Below are 18,188 nucleotides of genomic sequence, written 5' to 3'. Positions count from 1 at the left end.
GGATGAAAATGAATTCTGCCTCTTTTTTCTTACACATAAAACAGACCAAATTATTTTTTTTTTTGTGCAGTTTGCCCCTAAATATCACTTTTAGCCAAATGATATGCAAAACCAATAAAATTGCATTTTCACATGAAAACTATACATTTAATCTAAAGTGGTGAGAAACATTCAATTTGGAGAAAATAAAAATATTTGTAATGTTTTTTACAGCTATGTGATTTTAGAGAACTGATTTTGAAATATGTATTACATTAGCATAATTCTGTATTAAAATTTTCCTTTTCATTATATATATATGTTAAAAATTATTATATATTACTGTCAAAATGTTTTTTTTTTTTTTTTTTTTTTTTTTTTTTTTTTGGGTACAATGATTTCAAGTCAGCAAACAAATTAGAAATTTTAAAGGGGGGGACCATTAAAATTCTGTTTACTGTAAAATGTTAATAAGCAAATAGACAAGTAAAAAAAAATCTACTTGAAATAGTTATGAATATTCTGGTATTTTGGGATCACTTAGTGTGTGTTCTAAGTGAATGCATCATCAATTAAATTATAATGCATAAATAAATCTAATACATTATTTTATGAATATGAAAGCATATATTTATCACATGAAATACAGTGAAGATGACTGTAATTACATTACAAATATGGAATATATCAGTTTATCGGCGACCATAGCTTCCATAACCACCACTGCTTCCATAGCTACTGCTTCCACCATAACTACTTCGGCTGTCATGAGATGAATAAGATCGAGGGCGGCTTCCACCACCACCTCTGGAAAAACGACCACCACCACCTCGAGGTGGCCCTCCTCTTCCCCGGCCACCGCGTCCACGGCCACGCCCTCTACCACGACTAACTGGCATTCTAGCAAGCTCTTCTAACCTGCGTCTGGTCATCTCAATAGGGTCGTCTGCATCGTCAGGAAAATGGATTAATCTATAAAAGTCAGTTACACATAAAATACACATTTATCATGTCATGCATGTATGATTTAAAATTTAATTCAGTCCCATCATACAAATTTTTAACACAGCTTTTCTGCTCCTTAATATCTCGTTCACATACATATCATAAAAGAGGCTGTCATAGTACAAACAAAAAAGATTGCAATTGGAAAAGAGGAATTTGGGGAGGGAAACAGTGTTTAAGTTTTTTATTTGTAATACAGTACAAAGTCCGAAATCCCGGCGTCCAATATTCGGAATGATCTAAAATCCATACCTCAAAGCCACAACCTTTTTTTTTTGTATGCTTTATGCATGCCCATTTTATATTTTTCCCCATAATAAAATACATAGAGAGTCCAATTATTAATTTTACTTAGGTACTAAATAAAATACCTCATTATTGAAGAAACAATCATTAATCATTTTATCATAAATTTGAGAGATCAATAATTTGGCTGATAAATTTTAGTATAATTTTGCGAGATCAATATGTGGTAGCTGTGTATATGCTTGACATACACCTCAAATCGAAACATTCTACATAAAAACATCATTGATTTTACATGTACTAATATTTTATATCCCTGACACCAACCTGGTGAATCATCATTTATTGTATTTTGCTTTCATCACCACATGTTTATCAACACACGACAACTTGAGTAATTACTCATGCAGCGATGCCTAAACAATCTTTTTTATTAGTAATTGAATAATAAAGAGTACGGCAACCTTTTATGCTGCCATCACGCTTGCCAATGATTACAGATTTAAGTTAAATGCTCTAAGAAATGTTGATGAAGAAAAATTTAACAGAATTCTTTTCATATGCTTGAAATAGATTTTGTTAATGAAACTTACAGGCCAAAATATTATATTTAATGCTATTTGAATTAAGAATAACTGATTTGTTATTCATAAAAACCCAGAACTGGGGTCAGAGCTAGTATGGCTGCACCGGGAAGAAGAATTTAGAGAAGCACCGAGCAACAAAATTAAGGGATAACAAAATTTTTAGAATTTAGGGGAAAACACTGGGATCCAAAATTCAGGAGTGGCAAAAATTTAGAACTTAGGAAAGCGCTTGGTTGCAGAATTTAGAACCGGAAGACACTGCATCAAGTTGTAAGCTATCTAGCGCCAGCCTTCGATACGCCTTAAGTATATGTGGGAATTTATTTATTTAGGACTCGGATAAGCTTTAAAGCATGTGCAAGTAACAGACGTAAGTATAATAAATAACTAAACTAATACAATTCAGGCTTAATTGTCTCATGCGTGATAGAAGCAAGACAAAATTTAGCGGAACAACTTGTTTTCATCGCCAATCTCATGATACGTAGCCAATAACGATATAGGGGACTCTATTGAGCTAGGCTAAAATATACTTTACCGATTACAAGGAATTTCGAAATATAGCAGATTGTGATGTTCCTTCACATTCTAATTTGATCTAGCTTAATATTTTTTGTAGGCTGTTATCATTACAGCAGTTTTATGAAAATTAAAGTTTGAACTTTTGATTATGTCTGAAAAGAGTTTTTATTGGTGGAGCTGCAACAGGGTGTACAAAGCAAAAGCATGTTTCGATGTCCATTAAACAAAAAGTGGAATTGCTGCAAAATTGGATAAAGGTATATCCATCTCAAAATTATGCGGGGGGTCAACTGTACCAACTTCATTGGAAAGTCAACTGTATATAACATAACAAAAAAAGAACTTTTTGAATTTTTTTTGGATTTTGATCCCCACTCGCAACGAATAACAGAAAAAGTTATTTGCCATACTAAAAGTGACAATCATGATAAAGTGATGGTTGAATGGGTCAGACAGCATCGCACCGAGGGCGTGCAATTGACAGGTCCAATGCCAAAATATTTCATGAAGAAATGAACTTAAAAACCTGACTGCACATATTCTACAGGTTGGTTAACCAAATTTTAAAATCGCCATGGTGTAGGGCAATTAAAAATTTCAGGTGAAAAGATTTCAGCTGATACTGAAGCTGCTGAACTATTTGCAGATGAATTCATTGAACTTGTTAACAGTGAAACGTTACCTCCAGAATAAATTTACAATGGTGATGAAACTGGCCTTTTCTGGCAATATGTACTGAAAAATACCTTAGCAACCTCTACAGAAAAGTCTGCAACTGGTGTCAAAGATTCCAACGCGAGACTAACAATTTTAGCATGCACAAATGCTGCAAGAATGCACAAGTGTAAACTTTTCATAATGGAAAAAAAAAAAAAAAAAAATACATGACTTCGTGCATTTAAAGGAGTAAATATTTTCCCCTTTATATATTTATATTTAGTGAAAGATAATATATCCGTATTAGTCTTTCCTCCAAACTGTACATCCATCATTCAGCCTACGGATATCAGAATAATGTGTGCACTAAAATGCAAATAAAATGTAGCATTTTTAAAATCAATGTTAAATTTTTTGAATAATTGCAAGACTATACCAGAATTTTTGAAATATTTTAGCATAAAATCTGCTATCGCAATATCATGGGAGGATGTGCCTCCACATACTTTAAAAATGCTTGGCATAATTTATGGCCAGCTATCGTATTTCATAATGAGGATGATGAAGTGATATCTGAAAGCCTTCAAATTCGGATATCACAAATGTGATATCTGAAAAAACCACTTTCAGATATCACAAATGTGATATCTGAAAGTAAAAACCACACGTGAAGTGACACCACAAGTGAAATTTTCCAATTAATGGATTTTGAAAAGAAATGTGGAGAAGGGGTAGTAGATGAAGATGATATAACAGGAGTTTTTCATTGTGGTGACAATGCTCCAATCATCAATCAATTAACAGATGGCGAAATCTGTAGAATAGTTCTAGATCAAGAAAATACCACTACCAAAGTGACAGAGATGTTATTGAAAACGAAAACATTTCGATTAACAAGTTAGTTGGAATTCTCGACACAGCAACTACAGGACTTGAACAGTTGAATTTTGTAACTAAACAAGAAATTATGTCTGTCTACAGAATTTAAGAGAAAGTATTAGCACAAAAAAAATGAAGCAACTGAAACAATTTACATTCAAACAAATGTTTAATAAAGTAAACTATAAATATTAAGTTTTTTTTTTTTTTTTTTTTTTTTTTTTTGTAAATTTTGATACTCTTTAGATCATAAATGCATCATTATTTCATAAATGAATATTTCATATTTTTTATTTTATAGTTTTTACATGCCATTTTACTAGATTTAAATTGATGATCTAATATCCAGAAAAATCCCAAATCCGAAATTGCCGAAGTCCCAACGAGTCCGGATCCCGGACTTTGTACTGTAATATGAAGATAACATATAAAATAAGCAAACTTCTATGTTTAGATGTATAAAGACTTTTACCACATAAAACCTTAAATAGCTAAAAAGTATACTTAATTTTTATATTATAGTGGAACCTCGAGATACAAGTTTAACTCGTTCCAGCATTGAGCTCATATAGCGAATTTTTCGTATCTCGAAACAAACTTCCTCTTTAAAAATAATGGAAATCCAATTAATCTGTTCCGCACTCCCAAAAATATCAACATAAAAATAAATTTTTCTAATAAATAATACTGATAAATAATATAACAGTAGTTTATGATAGCTTCCGACAAATTATAGCTTCCAACCCGACCTTTTACCTGCTTCTCGTTAATCCACACCAACAACAGCTTTTCAACATCTTCTAGGCATTTTGGACGGTGCTTCGAAGTAACACTAACTCCTTTGGCTACATCAAGTTTCTTTTATCATGCTTCTTCAGAATAGAGCATATTGTCGATGTTGAAAGGCCGTAAGTCTTTGCTAATTCCGTCACTCTTACACCATGTTTGTTTGTCTATTATTTCTTTCTTAATTTCAATAGCCATGGCTTCCTTATTTTTCTTTGCAGCACTATCTGAGGCAACAATATTCTTGGGAGGCATCGTGAAACAATTATTTTCATGTTAAATGTAATAAACAATTAACTCATAAGTGCACAAACACGTCGATCAAAGAATACCAAGTGATCTGATGAGGAGATTTCCCGAGTCGAGACGGATCGGGAAATGGTGCCACGCATACCAACAATTATGCATGGCATCCATGGAGTCAATGGTCATATTTTAGAGACAAATGTTTCGCTCATACTTTCCTCATATCTCGAATTTCTCGTACATAGAGATGCTCATATCTCGAGGTTCCACATATACAATTTTTGAAATAGTATAAAAGTTAAGATTTTTCTATTTTTGTCTTTCACCAAAAATAACCTTTTCAAGTTTAATGAGAACATGTGATATTACATGCAGTAATAAGTTTAATGTTATAACAGAGACCTTTCAAAGCTACTGCTTTCATAATGTTCGGGATTCTTTAATTAAATCAACATTCTAACATTTTTTATCGATATCACCTTTCTCGTTATCTGTCAGAATGCCCTTTTTACCCCAAAGTTTTCTTACTCAAGTGGGGTCTTTCACAAAATATAAACATTAAAATATTTAATTTCAGTGAACCATAAAAGTTAATATAAATTTGTTTACATACATGTACAGTATACTTAATATATTTATAGTTATGTATTTATTGGACTCCGAGTTAAAATAACATGCCAAATATAATTGGTATAAAGTTACATAATGCAGTATAGAAGAAATCATGTAAAATAAATATAACAAGGAAAAATACACCAATTATTTAATATTGTATTTCATAACATATTATATTCCTTAGCTTCTCAGGTTCTGAAAATTGAAAAATATTTGCATTATTTTCTCCTCTGAGGACTAGTTTATAGAAAATTATATTTCCTTGATTATTTTATTCAGTGCATTTGATTCATTTAATTTTTTCTTGTATTTATTATTTAAAATGTATTTTGTGCAGATTCTCCATCAAGCTGCTTACTCCGCTTTTGGGAACTACAGTCAAGACTCATATGTGTACTCATATGCACAGCTCTACAAATTAACTGAGCTGGACATGTCACAATAACATGATCAAGACTCGTATATGTAAGGTGCTGCAAAGCTCTACAAGTTAACTGAGCTGAACACATCACAATAACATATGATATGTCCAGCTCAATTATCATAAGACATTGTAATGTTAATATTATTATGTATTTTAATAGGAATATAAGTTTTTTTAAAAGAAATAATACTGATAGTTACTAGTAGCTTACCCATGGCTATTTTTCATTTTTGTTATGTTTTTAATGTAACTGCATTTCTTCAGAAATCACACTACTCTCTTAATTTTGCCTTCTCGATTTTTTAACAATAAAATTAGTTAAAAAAAGAAAAATGAGAAAATACGCTATATTTTTAAAGCCATGATATTTTTTTAAATATGTTATTCTGAAGGCCTTAAGTGGAATAGGAAAACACTCAACAGAAGAAAACACAACCATAAAGGTGCTGATAAAAATTTTATCAACTTTGTACTATTAAAATTTTTTGATCATTAAATAGATAAGTGAAAATTCACTTACCTTCTAAATAGTGCTGCCCTGAACTGCCTTCCTTTCTTGTCGGTATCTGTCTCTATGATGAAATTCGATTCACTGCGGAACATGGCTATAAACTTTCTTTAAGAAATTTTAATTCATATGAAAGATAACTACATAATATTTACTTACAAGTTATAATGAATACAAGCATTATGTATACGGAGACAGTCTATCGTTTCGATATCTGTTAGACGTGTCAGCCGTTCAACTGACTACTTTTAGTCTCTTCCGAGAGAGGTCGTTCGTGGAAGCTGAGTTCTAGTAAGCAAACGCAACACTCCCACCTTGAGGTCCAATATCAGCAGAGGATGGACCTCAACTGACCTGTAGTTGAAGTCTTTTGAGATTTCGTCCTACGTCGAGTTCTGTACCTCACTTGCATATCCGACTCAGGTGTAAAGTTGAGTTCAAGAGGTACGAGGTCCTTAGTAGGTCTTATAATCTCCCCTTGCGAAGTTTTCAGTTTCACTAATCTAATGTGTCCATCGTGAGATGGAAAAACTTCCAGGATTCTACCTAAGGATCAGTTTATCCTTTTTTCATTGTTGGACACAATTACAAGATCACCAACTTTCACAGAAGATGGTTCGCGGATGAATTTTGAGCTTTGCTTTAGTTGCCCTAAATATTCTGATAGAAATCTTTTTCTTAAGTCCTTTCTCAATTTGGCTCTGTAAAGGTATCTCTTATTGATAGATTTAGAATCCAAAAGATCTAATTCAGAAACTCCAGTCTCTGGAATTTCCGTTAAGAAACATTGCTGGGGTGAGAGCTCTCGAATCTTTTACGTCTTCTGAAAATATGTGAGAGGATGGTTGTTCATAATGCTCTCGCAGGCACAAATGACTGTCAACAATTCTTCATAGTTCAGAGAAGACTTTCCTAGTACCTTTCGAAGAATTCTCTTTAGTACTCCAATTAATCCTCATCACCACCCTCACCACCATGGTGAGGAAGGGGGGATAAATCTCCATTCAATTTTCTTAACTGTTGCATTTTCTATGATAGAATTCAAATCAATGGTCTTAAACAAATTATTTGATCCAAAATTGGTTCCATTGTCGGAGTATACAGTGACAGGTCTACCCCTTCGAGCAATGAATCGCCTGAACGCGTGCAGGAAACTTTCGGTTGATAGAGGTGAGACTAGCTCTAAATGAACTGCTCTATATACTGCGCAAGTAAAAATGAGGATCCATGTTTTCTGACCTCCTTTTAAAATTAAGGGACCCGTCAGATCAACACCAATAATCTCGAAAATTAAGGCATATCTTATTCTGTCTTTGGGTAGTGCTTGAGGAGTCTTATATGAATCAGAGTCGAACCTTAGACATCGTACACTTTTTTGGATAACTTTGCGTACTGTCTTCCTACTCTTTATAATCCAATATTTTTCACGTAAAGCGCACATAATAAATTGTACTCCAGTGTGACTTAGCTTTTCATGTTCAGATTTGATCAATTTTAATATGAGTGGATGATCTGATGGAAGTAAAATTGGGTAACGAAAGTCAGCATCATCATCTCTCTGAAAGACACGCGTCTGCACTTTCAAAAGGTCATTGGAGTCCATGATAGGTTGTAGAGCATGTATTCTCTTATCTTTCAATCCTTTAAAAGATTCCTGATGGATCAGTCGGAAAAACCATTGTTTCAGCTTTTTTTTATTTCTTCGACTGAAATTCTGCCATGAGTTCTTTCAGATGGTGGTGCAGTAGTATTTCTAATTAATCTAAAGATCCAAGACACAACTTTTATGGTCTTTTCAAAACTTGAAGTATTGTCAAAAAGGTTAAATTTATCTGTATTTGTGTTATTGCTCGCTGAAACCACAGTTCGTTTTCTCTCTCCATTTACTATGTCGAAGTCAGGTTGTTCTCCGTCTGCAATAGGCTACTCTTCTGGAGGTCGATAGATCCAATCTGGTCCTTTCCACCATTCGGATTTCCTCAATTCCTTAGCAAAGCAACCACGAGATGGCAAATCCGAAGGATTGAACTTTCCGGGAATGTGATGCCAATGATCTGGGTTACTTAATTTTTGAAACTCATTCACTCGATTGGCTACAAAAGTGTACCAATTTTCTTTCTGTTTTATCCAAAAGAGGGCATTTGTGGAATTTGTCTAGTAAAAAACTGGAAACTCTTTCAGTTTCAAGTCTTCTCTTATCGTATGAGAGAGCCTGGCTCCAATAGTGTAAACAAGTATCTCTAGTCGAGGTATGGGGAGCAATAGGGGGAGCAATAGGGTATAGGGGAGCAACTCTCACTTTAGATTGTATCAATTGATAAGCGACTCCACCTCACCACAGTGTCTAAGGAAAATGCAAGTCACATATGCATCCTTGCTTGCGTCTGAAAATACATGCATAGTGGTACTTTCGTCTATTTTGGTAAGCAGTCTAGGAATTTTGATGTCTTACAAATATTTTAACTGAGATGACAATGTGAAAAATTTCTTTGCTAGATCATTCCGCAGATTAGTATCCCAGTTAATTTTCTGTTTCCAGCACTCTTGCAGAATGAGTTTAGGCATGAGAGTAACTGGACTAGTAAACCCAATTGGGTCAAAGATTTTACTCAATTCAGAAAGAACAGATTTTTTTCTCAATACAGGATTTTCTTCATATTTTACATGACAAGACAAAATATCATCAAACAAGTCCCATTTCAATCCCAACTGACACCACATCTTCATAATCTTTATCAGAAAGGTTTAGAATTGAAGTTTCATTTTTAAGTCTATTATGTTTCCAACCTCTTAGGTCAAATTTTGCAGTTGCCATGATTTCTCTAGATTCCTTGATAAATGAGTTCAATTCTTCAATTGATTCCATGCTCGCTACGCAGTTATCCCACATACGTGGCTTTCTGAAACTTTGAAGCTATTTCCTGATGTTGTTTTGGTACATTTTCCAAATGGTAGTTAATCGTGGCAGTGAGTAAAAAAGGGGTGGCGTTTACGTCGAATATAACCCTTCGGTGCCAATATATAGTCAGTTTTTCAGGCTGTCCTTTCTCCCACCATAGGAACCGGAGAAAATCTCGATCCGCTGGGTTCACACCTATCTGAAGAAATGATCTTTTTATATCCGAAATTACTCCACACTTCTCCTCTCGAAAATTTGTCAAAATTTGGGGATCAATTCAAGATAATTAGGACCTTTTTCCAGGCAGTCGTTCAGAGATACCGAATTTTTCTCCTTTGCAGATGCGTCGAACATTGGTCAAATTTTCCCAAAACACTGCTCTATGTGGCAAATAATGCTCTTTGATCTTTTCTGCCTCTGGAATATGGACAGGTTCAATTATTCCTTCTTCTACCCAATCCTTTAAATAGTTTCATAGGCTTCTAAGGAATTCTTAGTCTGAAGGATTCACGCAAGACTTCAGACGCTTTCCTGCAAGGATTCTAATATCTGGCAACTCGGAATGAATTTGAAGCCATGGAAGTGACACCTGATATCTTCCAGCATCATCTCTTTCTAAAGTACAGATGAAATAATTTTCTGTAGCCTTTTCGATTTCTTGTTTTGTTTGCGAAAGAGCTGGTTCAGTTATTCCGATAGAATCGAAAGACAACAAGTCACAAATTTTTCTCTCACTAATGTGTAGAGATAAAAGAACTTCATTAAAATTCTTTGCCTTTACCCTCGTTCTCCCTAATATTATCCAACCAAGGTATGTATTCATTGCTACTAAACTCTCCGTTACATGTTTTATTTCCCCTGTAAAGAGTTTTCCGGCAAAATCTGCTCCTAAAGCATGTGTATTTCATTAGGGTGTTTTTCAAATAAACAAAAATTCTCATTAGTCACATCACTGGGAAAAATTTTGTTACCTCTTAAGTTTCTTTATGCAGTTCCCTATCCTCCAATTTTGGAATATGTGAGCATATGGTTTTTTGACTCAAAACTTCCATTTTGCATGTGAATCCTGTTTCTGGATTACAGACACTTGTTGTGATTTTCCCTTTTTTCTATCTCTCCAAAAGGCCTATGAGTCACACTTTCCTGACCTAAAGATTTTAGTTTTAATTTCTCCACAAGAAATATGCTGATGTATGATCTGCTACTTCCGGTATCCAGAATTACTCGTATAAAATTACTTTCACCATTTCCATACACATTGACAATTAAAGTTTGCAAGATTACACTTTCATATGATGAATTATTTGTTAAAGCCTTATTTTCAATTTGCTCTTCCTTAATTTCGGTGTTTTCGTTTTTAAAACACATTTCAGTGGCATGTCATTGTTTACATAATTCACTTCTTATTTTAGAAGTACAATTAATGCTAAGGTGCTGTGGGTGTAAACAGTGATAACAAATTCCTTTCAGTTTGCATTTCTTCTTTTTTTTTTTTTTTTTTTCTCAGTAGACCATAAAGATGCTTGTTTACACATAGACTCAAGAGTCGCAGAAAACGAATGATGTCCCCCCTCACAAACTTGCGTTCGTTAATTCCGCCGCTGTGTGTGTTCGCAATAGGTCTGGTTTCACTCAGTTTGTTATTCTTTTGCGGCACTGCGGAAGCAATTTTTGGCTGGACCGTTTGGAATGTATGTTCCGGCACAATTAACTGTTCAGAAATTCCACTAGGCGATTCAAATCATAATTTGATTTTTGAACTGTTTTATTATATTCCAAAACCAAATCTGCAGGCAATGTTTTAAGCAAAATAGGCGTTAACGAAGCTCCATATGTTTCTGAGGTCATATTTAATGACTCAAGACATCGAATATGTTTCTGTATATAATTGAATAACTTTCGGAAATTTTGAGTGTCATTAGAATCCTTTAGAGGTCTTATTTTCAGTAATTTATCTATATGGGCATTCATCAGTACATCTTTATTTCCAAATCTTTCTGAGAGAAGTTTTACTGACGTTTCATAATTTTCTTCGGTTAGATCAAAACCATCAATGGTGTTATAATATCAATGGTGTTACCTCCCAAAAAGGATTTCAAATAATTAAATTTACTTATAGCGTCAAGCATTTTATTTTGGTGTATGGCTGATGAAAAAGTGTTCCAAAATGTCAGCCATTCGCAGCTCTCGCCATAAAACTTCGGAATCGTAAGTTTGGGAAGCTTTACATTCTGACTTTCGGTTTTAACGTTTTCTATCGTACTTTCACTTAACTGTTCAGTGCTTCTTAACACACTCAATTTTTGTAGTTCTGTATTAATTTCTTTCAATTTTTTGTTAGCTTTATATTTAAATGTAGTTATTCTTTCACGATATTCGTCAACCCCATTTAATTCCTGGTCCAGATCCTTTATGTCTACTAATTTTTCTATATCGGCATCTATTTGTTTTAACTCATTCGATTTTTCATTTAAGAGTTCTAAGGAAATTTCTAGTTCCTCTGCATTCACTTCTGCTTTTGATAATTCAGTTTTGATTCAGCCAATTACTTTTGTAAATGCAGCCCTTATGTGGCCGCGTTTTCTTATCAATGTATCGATTAATTCCGTCATTGTTTAATATTCAATAATTCAACAAGTATCAGCAATTATTTATCCTTATGTATTATTTATATCACTGATATCAATTTAGACAGTTTCAATAGTTGGAAAAACAGCAGTTAATGGCAGTCCCTGTTCGGGCGGCATGTTAAAATTTTTTTCAACTTTGTAGCATTAAAATTTTTTTATCATTAAATAGATAAGTGAAAATTCACTTACCTTCTAAATAGGGCTGCCCTGAACTGCCTTTTTTTCTTGTCGGTATCTGTCTCTATGATGAAATTCGATTCACTGCGGAACATGGCTATAAACTTTCTTTAAGAAATTTTAATTCATATGAAAGATAACTACATAATATTTACTTACAAGTTATAATGAATACAAGCATTATGTATACGGAGACAGTCTATCGTTTCGATATCTGTTAGACGTGTCAGCCGTTCAACTGACTACTTTTAGTCTCTTCCGAGAGAGGGCGTTCGTGGAAGCTGAGTTCTAGTAAGCAAACGCAACACTTCCACCTTGAGGTCCAATATCAGCAGAGGGTGGACCTCAACTGACCTGTAGTTGAAGTCTTTTGAAATTTCGTCCTACGTCGAGTTCTGTACCTCACCTGCATATCCGACTCAGGTGTAAAGTTGAGTTCAAGAGGTACGAGGTCCTTAGTAGGTCTTATAATCTCCCCTTGCGAAGTTTTCAGTTTCACTAATCTAATGTGTGTATGTAATATAATATGTATTTTCTTCATACATGCTTGAGTATGTGGATTTATAAGTTTGATAATTAATTTCACTAAACAGTAACCATGGTCGGATATGAAAACGTAAATTTTTTAGCTTCATAAGATTTGTTCTTTAAATTATAATTCCTGTTTATAACATCTCATGGGCACAGTACCCATGAGACGTTACAAACAGCCAATATTTATTCAACAATCTGTGCTGCAACAAGTCGTTTTGTAGATTTTTAGCAGTGTAAAAATTTTAAAACATGTAAATAAAATATAATACATATTTAATTTCAAACTTTTGGACACAAAAATTGTAAGTTATTTGATTACATTCATAAAATTTATACACTTACAAAAGAAATAAGGGAGAATAATATTCACCCTGAATGGCATTAATGATTTATAAATAATAGCGAAATATGGTTAAGTAATTAAAACGACCTTTGCTTCCTTCTCACTTAAAAACATAAGAACTCTTGAAATTCCTTCGTTATAAGCTAAACAGTATCTTAATACAGGGTGTCTATATTTAAAGAACCTTATTTTAAAGCTGCCTACAAGCGAAATCCCTGATTAGAAAACTGTGAAATTTTGTGGTGGACTTAACCCCTTAAGGAACAGCACCTGAAGAACGAAGCAAGCTCATGAACGGGACCCGCTGAAATGAATCGTCGTCACGGGTCAGCGCATTTTCAGCAGTTAAGCCTAATGTTACAAAACAAATCTGCATTTTGATATTATGACTTCAACTTTTGAAGCTGCGTATTTAATGTACTTGTTTTTAATGTGTATTAATATAAAGAATATCACATTAATAGAAATAAAATTAAACAGGCAAATTACTAAAATCATAACTATACACACATAAATACAATAAACATGAAAAAATATAAATACGAAATGAAAAAAAACTAAACAAGAATTTAGGTAATAAAATTCCAATTTAAAAATTCTGCTGTGCGTGAAATAATTCAAAAAAAAGGATCGACACACAGCCCTACATTGCATATTTTGCACTCAAAATACATTGTTTGCTTTTGCTTTTCCTTGGTTTTAGTGCACAAAGCACCTTCTTCTATCTTTATTACCATTTCCGTCAACATAAATTTCCAAAAACAGTCTTCCAGTTACACGGAAAGGTGGAGTGTCCGGTGATTTTGAACAAATTTTTAAGTAAGGTCTCTTAGCCATGGCTAACGGAATGAAACTGAATATAACCCCAACGCATGTTCCAAAACTTCTTCAAAAGATACTCAGAAATATTTCATCCTCAAACCCTGTATGGCATCAGGTTTATATTAGAAAACTTCCTGTTCTTCTAAATCGAAAACAGCATCCACGATGACCAGAAAGTGATCAAGGAAAGACGCACCACTGGCGGGATATCCATTACTGATCACATCAATATATACATTATATACCAAAATATAATGCCTGTGTCATTATATATAATGACCATTCAAGGCATTATATATAATGACCTATTAAATTGAGTAAGAACAAAAAAGCTGGATCTTTCCTTAGAAATGCGAGCGAGTAAGATGCATTATGCATCGAGAAAACTGATAATCTTTCCCCTTCTGTAATAATGTTGTAATGTTACTTTTTAATTAACCAAGAAAGCTTAAGTTTCAAAATAAATAGAAAAACAAACAAAAAAACAATCCTAAGGAAATAAACAAAAACGCCTGTGCCCTTTAAATTCACAGGCGCACTTACAGCCGTGATTCCCAGTTTGTTTATTTCAATAAATCTATCAAAACCAGAAGCACAAAACACAAACTAATGCCGGTACATGAAGGTCAAATGCCATATGAATCAGCCCATGTGAAAACAGTTACCACTTAGCTCCATCTACTGGCTTTTAAAAATTCAAATAAATTGTTAAATTTTAATGTTACATAAAAGGGACACTGGGTTGGTAGGAGAAGTATTGTTGAGGTGCAGATACACGTCACTGGGCTGGTAGGAGTAGAATAGTTGCATCGCATTACTCGACGCTAGTCCTGAACAGTTTAACAAAGGGATGAGAATATCTTTCAGCGAAAAACAAAATTAGTTACAAACAGCATCACTGGAGGGCATTTATTAATAAATTATACAGGCAATCATTTTCAGCTATTATCCGAAATTGCAAGATAGCATGTTCTACAGTTGACCGAAGTGTGTGTCAGGAAATGTTCAGCATGTGGCATGAAATGCTATCTTTAGGATTAGGTTAAGGTCTTACTTATTAGGTTAAGGATTGTCATGACTTACCAGATGTTTCAAATGTCCCCCAAAGGCAAAAATCGCATGGATTGAGGTCTGGGGATCGAGGAGTGAACACATTACCAAAGTGTCAGCTGTTTTCGTAAAACAATTTTACTAACAAAGCACAATCTCTTAAACCTACCATCATCGTGCACAATGAAAACAAAGTTTTCATGAGTGTTTCTAGGTTTTATAACAGCTGCTGCACGACACTGACAAAGATTTACATTTTTACTACAGGTTTTCAAAGTAAAATGCCCTCTAGTGATGCTATTTGCAACTAATTTTGTTTTTTCTGATTGACATTTTCATTCTTTCATTAAGTCTGCCACAAAATTGCACAGTTTTCTGATCACTGGTTTTGCTTGTACATAGCTTTGAAAACGAGTTCTTTAATCATAGACACCCTGTACTTTAAATAAAGTAAATGCATGATATTAGGTAATTTTAGCATAACATTACAAACTACAAATATCCCATCATATACATTATGTCACTTTTGTGTACTTAAGCAAATTTATCTGATGTTCTGTTTAAATTGTGACAATAAAGCTTGCAGTACCTCACAGGAATTTTGTTCACATGTAAATCAATGAGCACACTGACGGCAGAGAACAACTAAACACACAAATTATGGTTTCTGTCCTGGTTTGTATTCCCAGTAGGTGAAGTTGGATGCATGAAGTTCCCTTCATGTGCAACATAAATATGAGCTAGTTTCCCTCCCCCCCCAAAAAAAAACACTTCCACGAAAGTATTCTTCTTCAGCCAACAGCTTTCATATGATCTGCCATGATTAAAACAATCAATTAATGAATATTTAATAAAAAAATAACATCAAACCTGATGAATTTTCCTTGGCACAAATGCGATTTCATTTTCTTTTTCTCTCCAGATGCAGCTATAAATAGCACATCAGTCATGTGGATATTCATATACCTGAAAATAGACATTTATTAAAATAAAAATCAGAGCACTCTTCTGTTACACTGAAATGTTGAAAAGATATTCAGGACAGTAGCATTTAATCCAATTTTCTGCTTTAGAAATCATACAATAGCATTAGTTAATAAAATAATATTACTGTAACAACATGGATAGCATGGCATGATTTATTAATTGCTTTAAAACTGTAATTTATGACCATTAAAAGAAGAAAATGCACTATATAGAAAAGAAATATCTATTATTTAAACGTTTAGATAAACAAACGTTAAAGTTTAGATACACAAAGGATATGCCTTTATCCATTTTTTGCATCAATTCCACTTCTTGTTTAATGGACTTCGAAACATACTTTCGCTTTGTAGATCCTTTACATATTAGTAAATATATATCAGAAATTCTGTTTGACATAATTGAAAGTTCAAGCTTACTTTTATAAAACTGCTCTAACAGTCAGTAAAAAATAATAAGCCGAATCCAATTTGAAGATTAAGGAACAGCGCAATCTGCAACATTAACTGAATTAGATAATTTTAGCTTAGCTTATACCATCCATTATACATTAAACGCGCATTCATAAACGTATTTTGCCCACGCGCACATGGATATTCACAGTCGTAAAGGTCTTACGACGCATGCGCAGAAAGTTTGTAGCTTTGAGGTCCGGATTATGGGTGTTAGAATTAACGACTTTTGACTGTATCAACTATCGGTCATTTAACCACTTGTTCAGTTATGCAGAATTAAAGGTAATGTTACAGAATATGTACACAGAAACTGCCATATTTCTCACACTTACCTCTCTAATCATATGACTTAAGAAACATTTGACTTAGAACAGCAATGGACAAGAAATGATTAAAATGCACTGCTTAAGTGAAAAGAATAATATTGAAACTAAAAACTGCGACTGATTTTCTTAACCCTCTAAGCGGCAAGGGCATATACAGTCAAAAGTCGTTAATTCAGACACCCATAATCCGGACCTCAAAGCTAAAAACTTTCTGCGCATGCGCCGCGTTGACGCATGCGCATAGGCGTTTAAGCGTGCGCGTAAGACCTTTACGACTGCGCGTTTGCGTGTGCACAAGCGCAGAATACGTTTTCGCTGCGTGTTTAATGTATAACGGACGGTATAAGCTCAAATTATCTAATTGTCTATTTCAGTTAATGTTGATGATTGCGTTGTTCCTTAATCTTCGAATTGGATCCGGCTTATTATTTTTTGCTGACTGTAAGAGCAATTTTATAAAAGTAAGCTTGAACTTTCGATTATGTCAAATAGAATTTCCGATGCTGGAGCTCCCAAAGGATCTACGAAAACGAAAGTATGTTTCGATGTCCATCAAACAAAAAGTGGAATTGCTCCAAAAAATGGATAAAGGCATATCCTTTGTGTATCTAACCGTTCCGAACTCTGTTTATCAATTTCACGCTGCTCTGCGTGGGGGGGGGGGGGAACTTGGCAGCGCGCAATGAACTGGAAGTTGATCTGTCAACACTATCGTTATCTTCAGGGCAGATGTTTTTATTTTATTCGGCTTATAATTCCTTATTAAATGTAGTATTTCATCTCGATGTACTTCGTCTTTGATATGATTTAAATCAAATTCCTCGTCATTATAAATATCACAAATACAAATCAATTAGTTTTCTGGTTGCAATTTTCTAATTTCGGCTATGCATAATGTATACTTTACGCATGCGCGCGTTGAAAGAAATGTTTAATAAAGTAAAACAAATAAATATTAAGCTTTTTTTTTTTTGTAAATTTTGATACCCTTTAGATTATAACTGCTCATTATTTTATAAATTACGGTTTCATATTTTTAATTTTATAATTTCTGCATGCCATCTTACCAGATTTAAACTGATGATCTATAATCCGGAAAAATCGATAATTCGGAATCACCGAAGTCCCGACGAGTCCGGATTAAAGACTTTTGACTGTATATAAATACGGTCTAGAATATTTTTCTGATATCTGTAAGAACGTATATGTATGTGCATATTAAAATATATCAAAGAAATTAAGACAATATATCAGAAAAAAAATCCAGGTATGAAATACCAGGAGAGTTTTTACATTAAAATTAAAAAAATAATTTGTTCTCATAGTAGTTTTGGGAAATTTGTGCCTTCTTAGCAAAAACCCTGGCCACTCAGAGGGTTAAAATACAGAACACAACAGTTCTTGTTCCTTTATTCATATGCAATCAACCCTTCACTCTCATCTTCTTTGTGACCACAATTTTTACGCTTCATTTTTCAAAAACATTTTTTTTTTAAATATAAAATATATTTCCT

At 33.6% G+C, this 18,188-nt stretch overlaps 1 protein-coding gene across 1 annotated transcript in view; it reads right to left on the bottom strand.

Moving 5' to 3' along the window:
• Nucleotides 1-583: 583 nt before the first annotated feature.
• The window catches only part of LOC118185060 (uncharacterized), a 32,223-nt gene continuing 14,618 nt past the window's right edge, over nt 584-18,188 (bottom strand). The window contains exons 2-3 of the mRNA XM_035354854.2: nt 15,780-15,875; nt 584-951 (exon numbers count right to left, since the gene is read on the bottom strand). Coding sequence (XP_035210745.2) covers nt 672-951; nt 15,780-15,875 — 376 coding nt within the window. The 3' untranslated portion in view covers nt 584-671. The remainder of the gene's footprint in view (nt 952-15,779; nt 15,876-18,188) is intronic.

Source organism: Stegodyphus dumicola, chromosome 3, assembly GCF_044657685.1.
Source record: "Stegodyphus dumicola isolate Sdum_Otavi_A_Nest chromosome 3, ASM4465768v1".
Taxonomy (NCBI): Eukaryota; Metazoa; Arthropoda; class Arachnida; order Araneae; family Eresidae; genus Stegodyphus; species Stegodyphus dumicola.
This window is presented reverse-complemented; position numbering and strand designations above follow the sequence as displayed.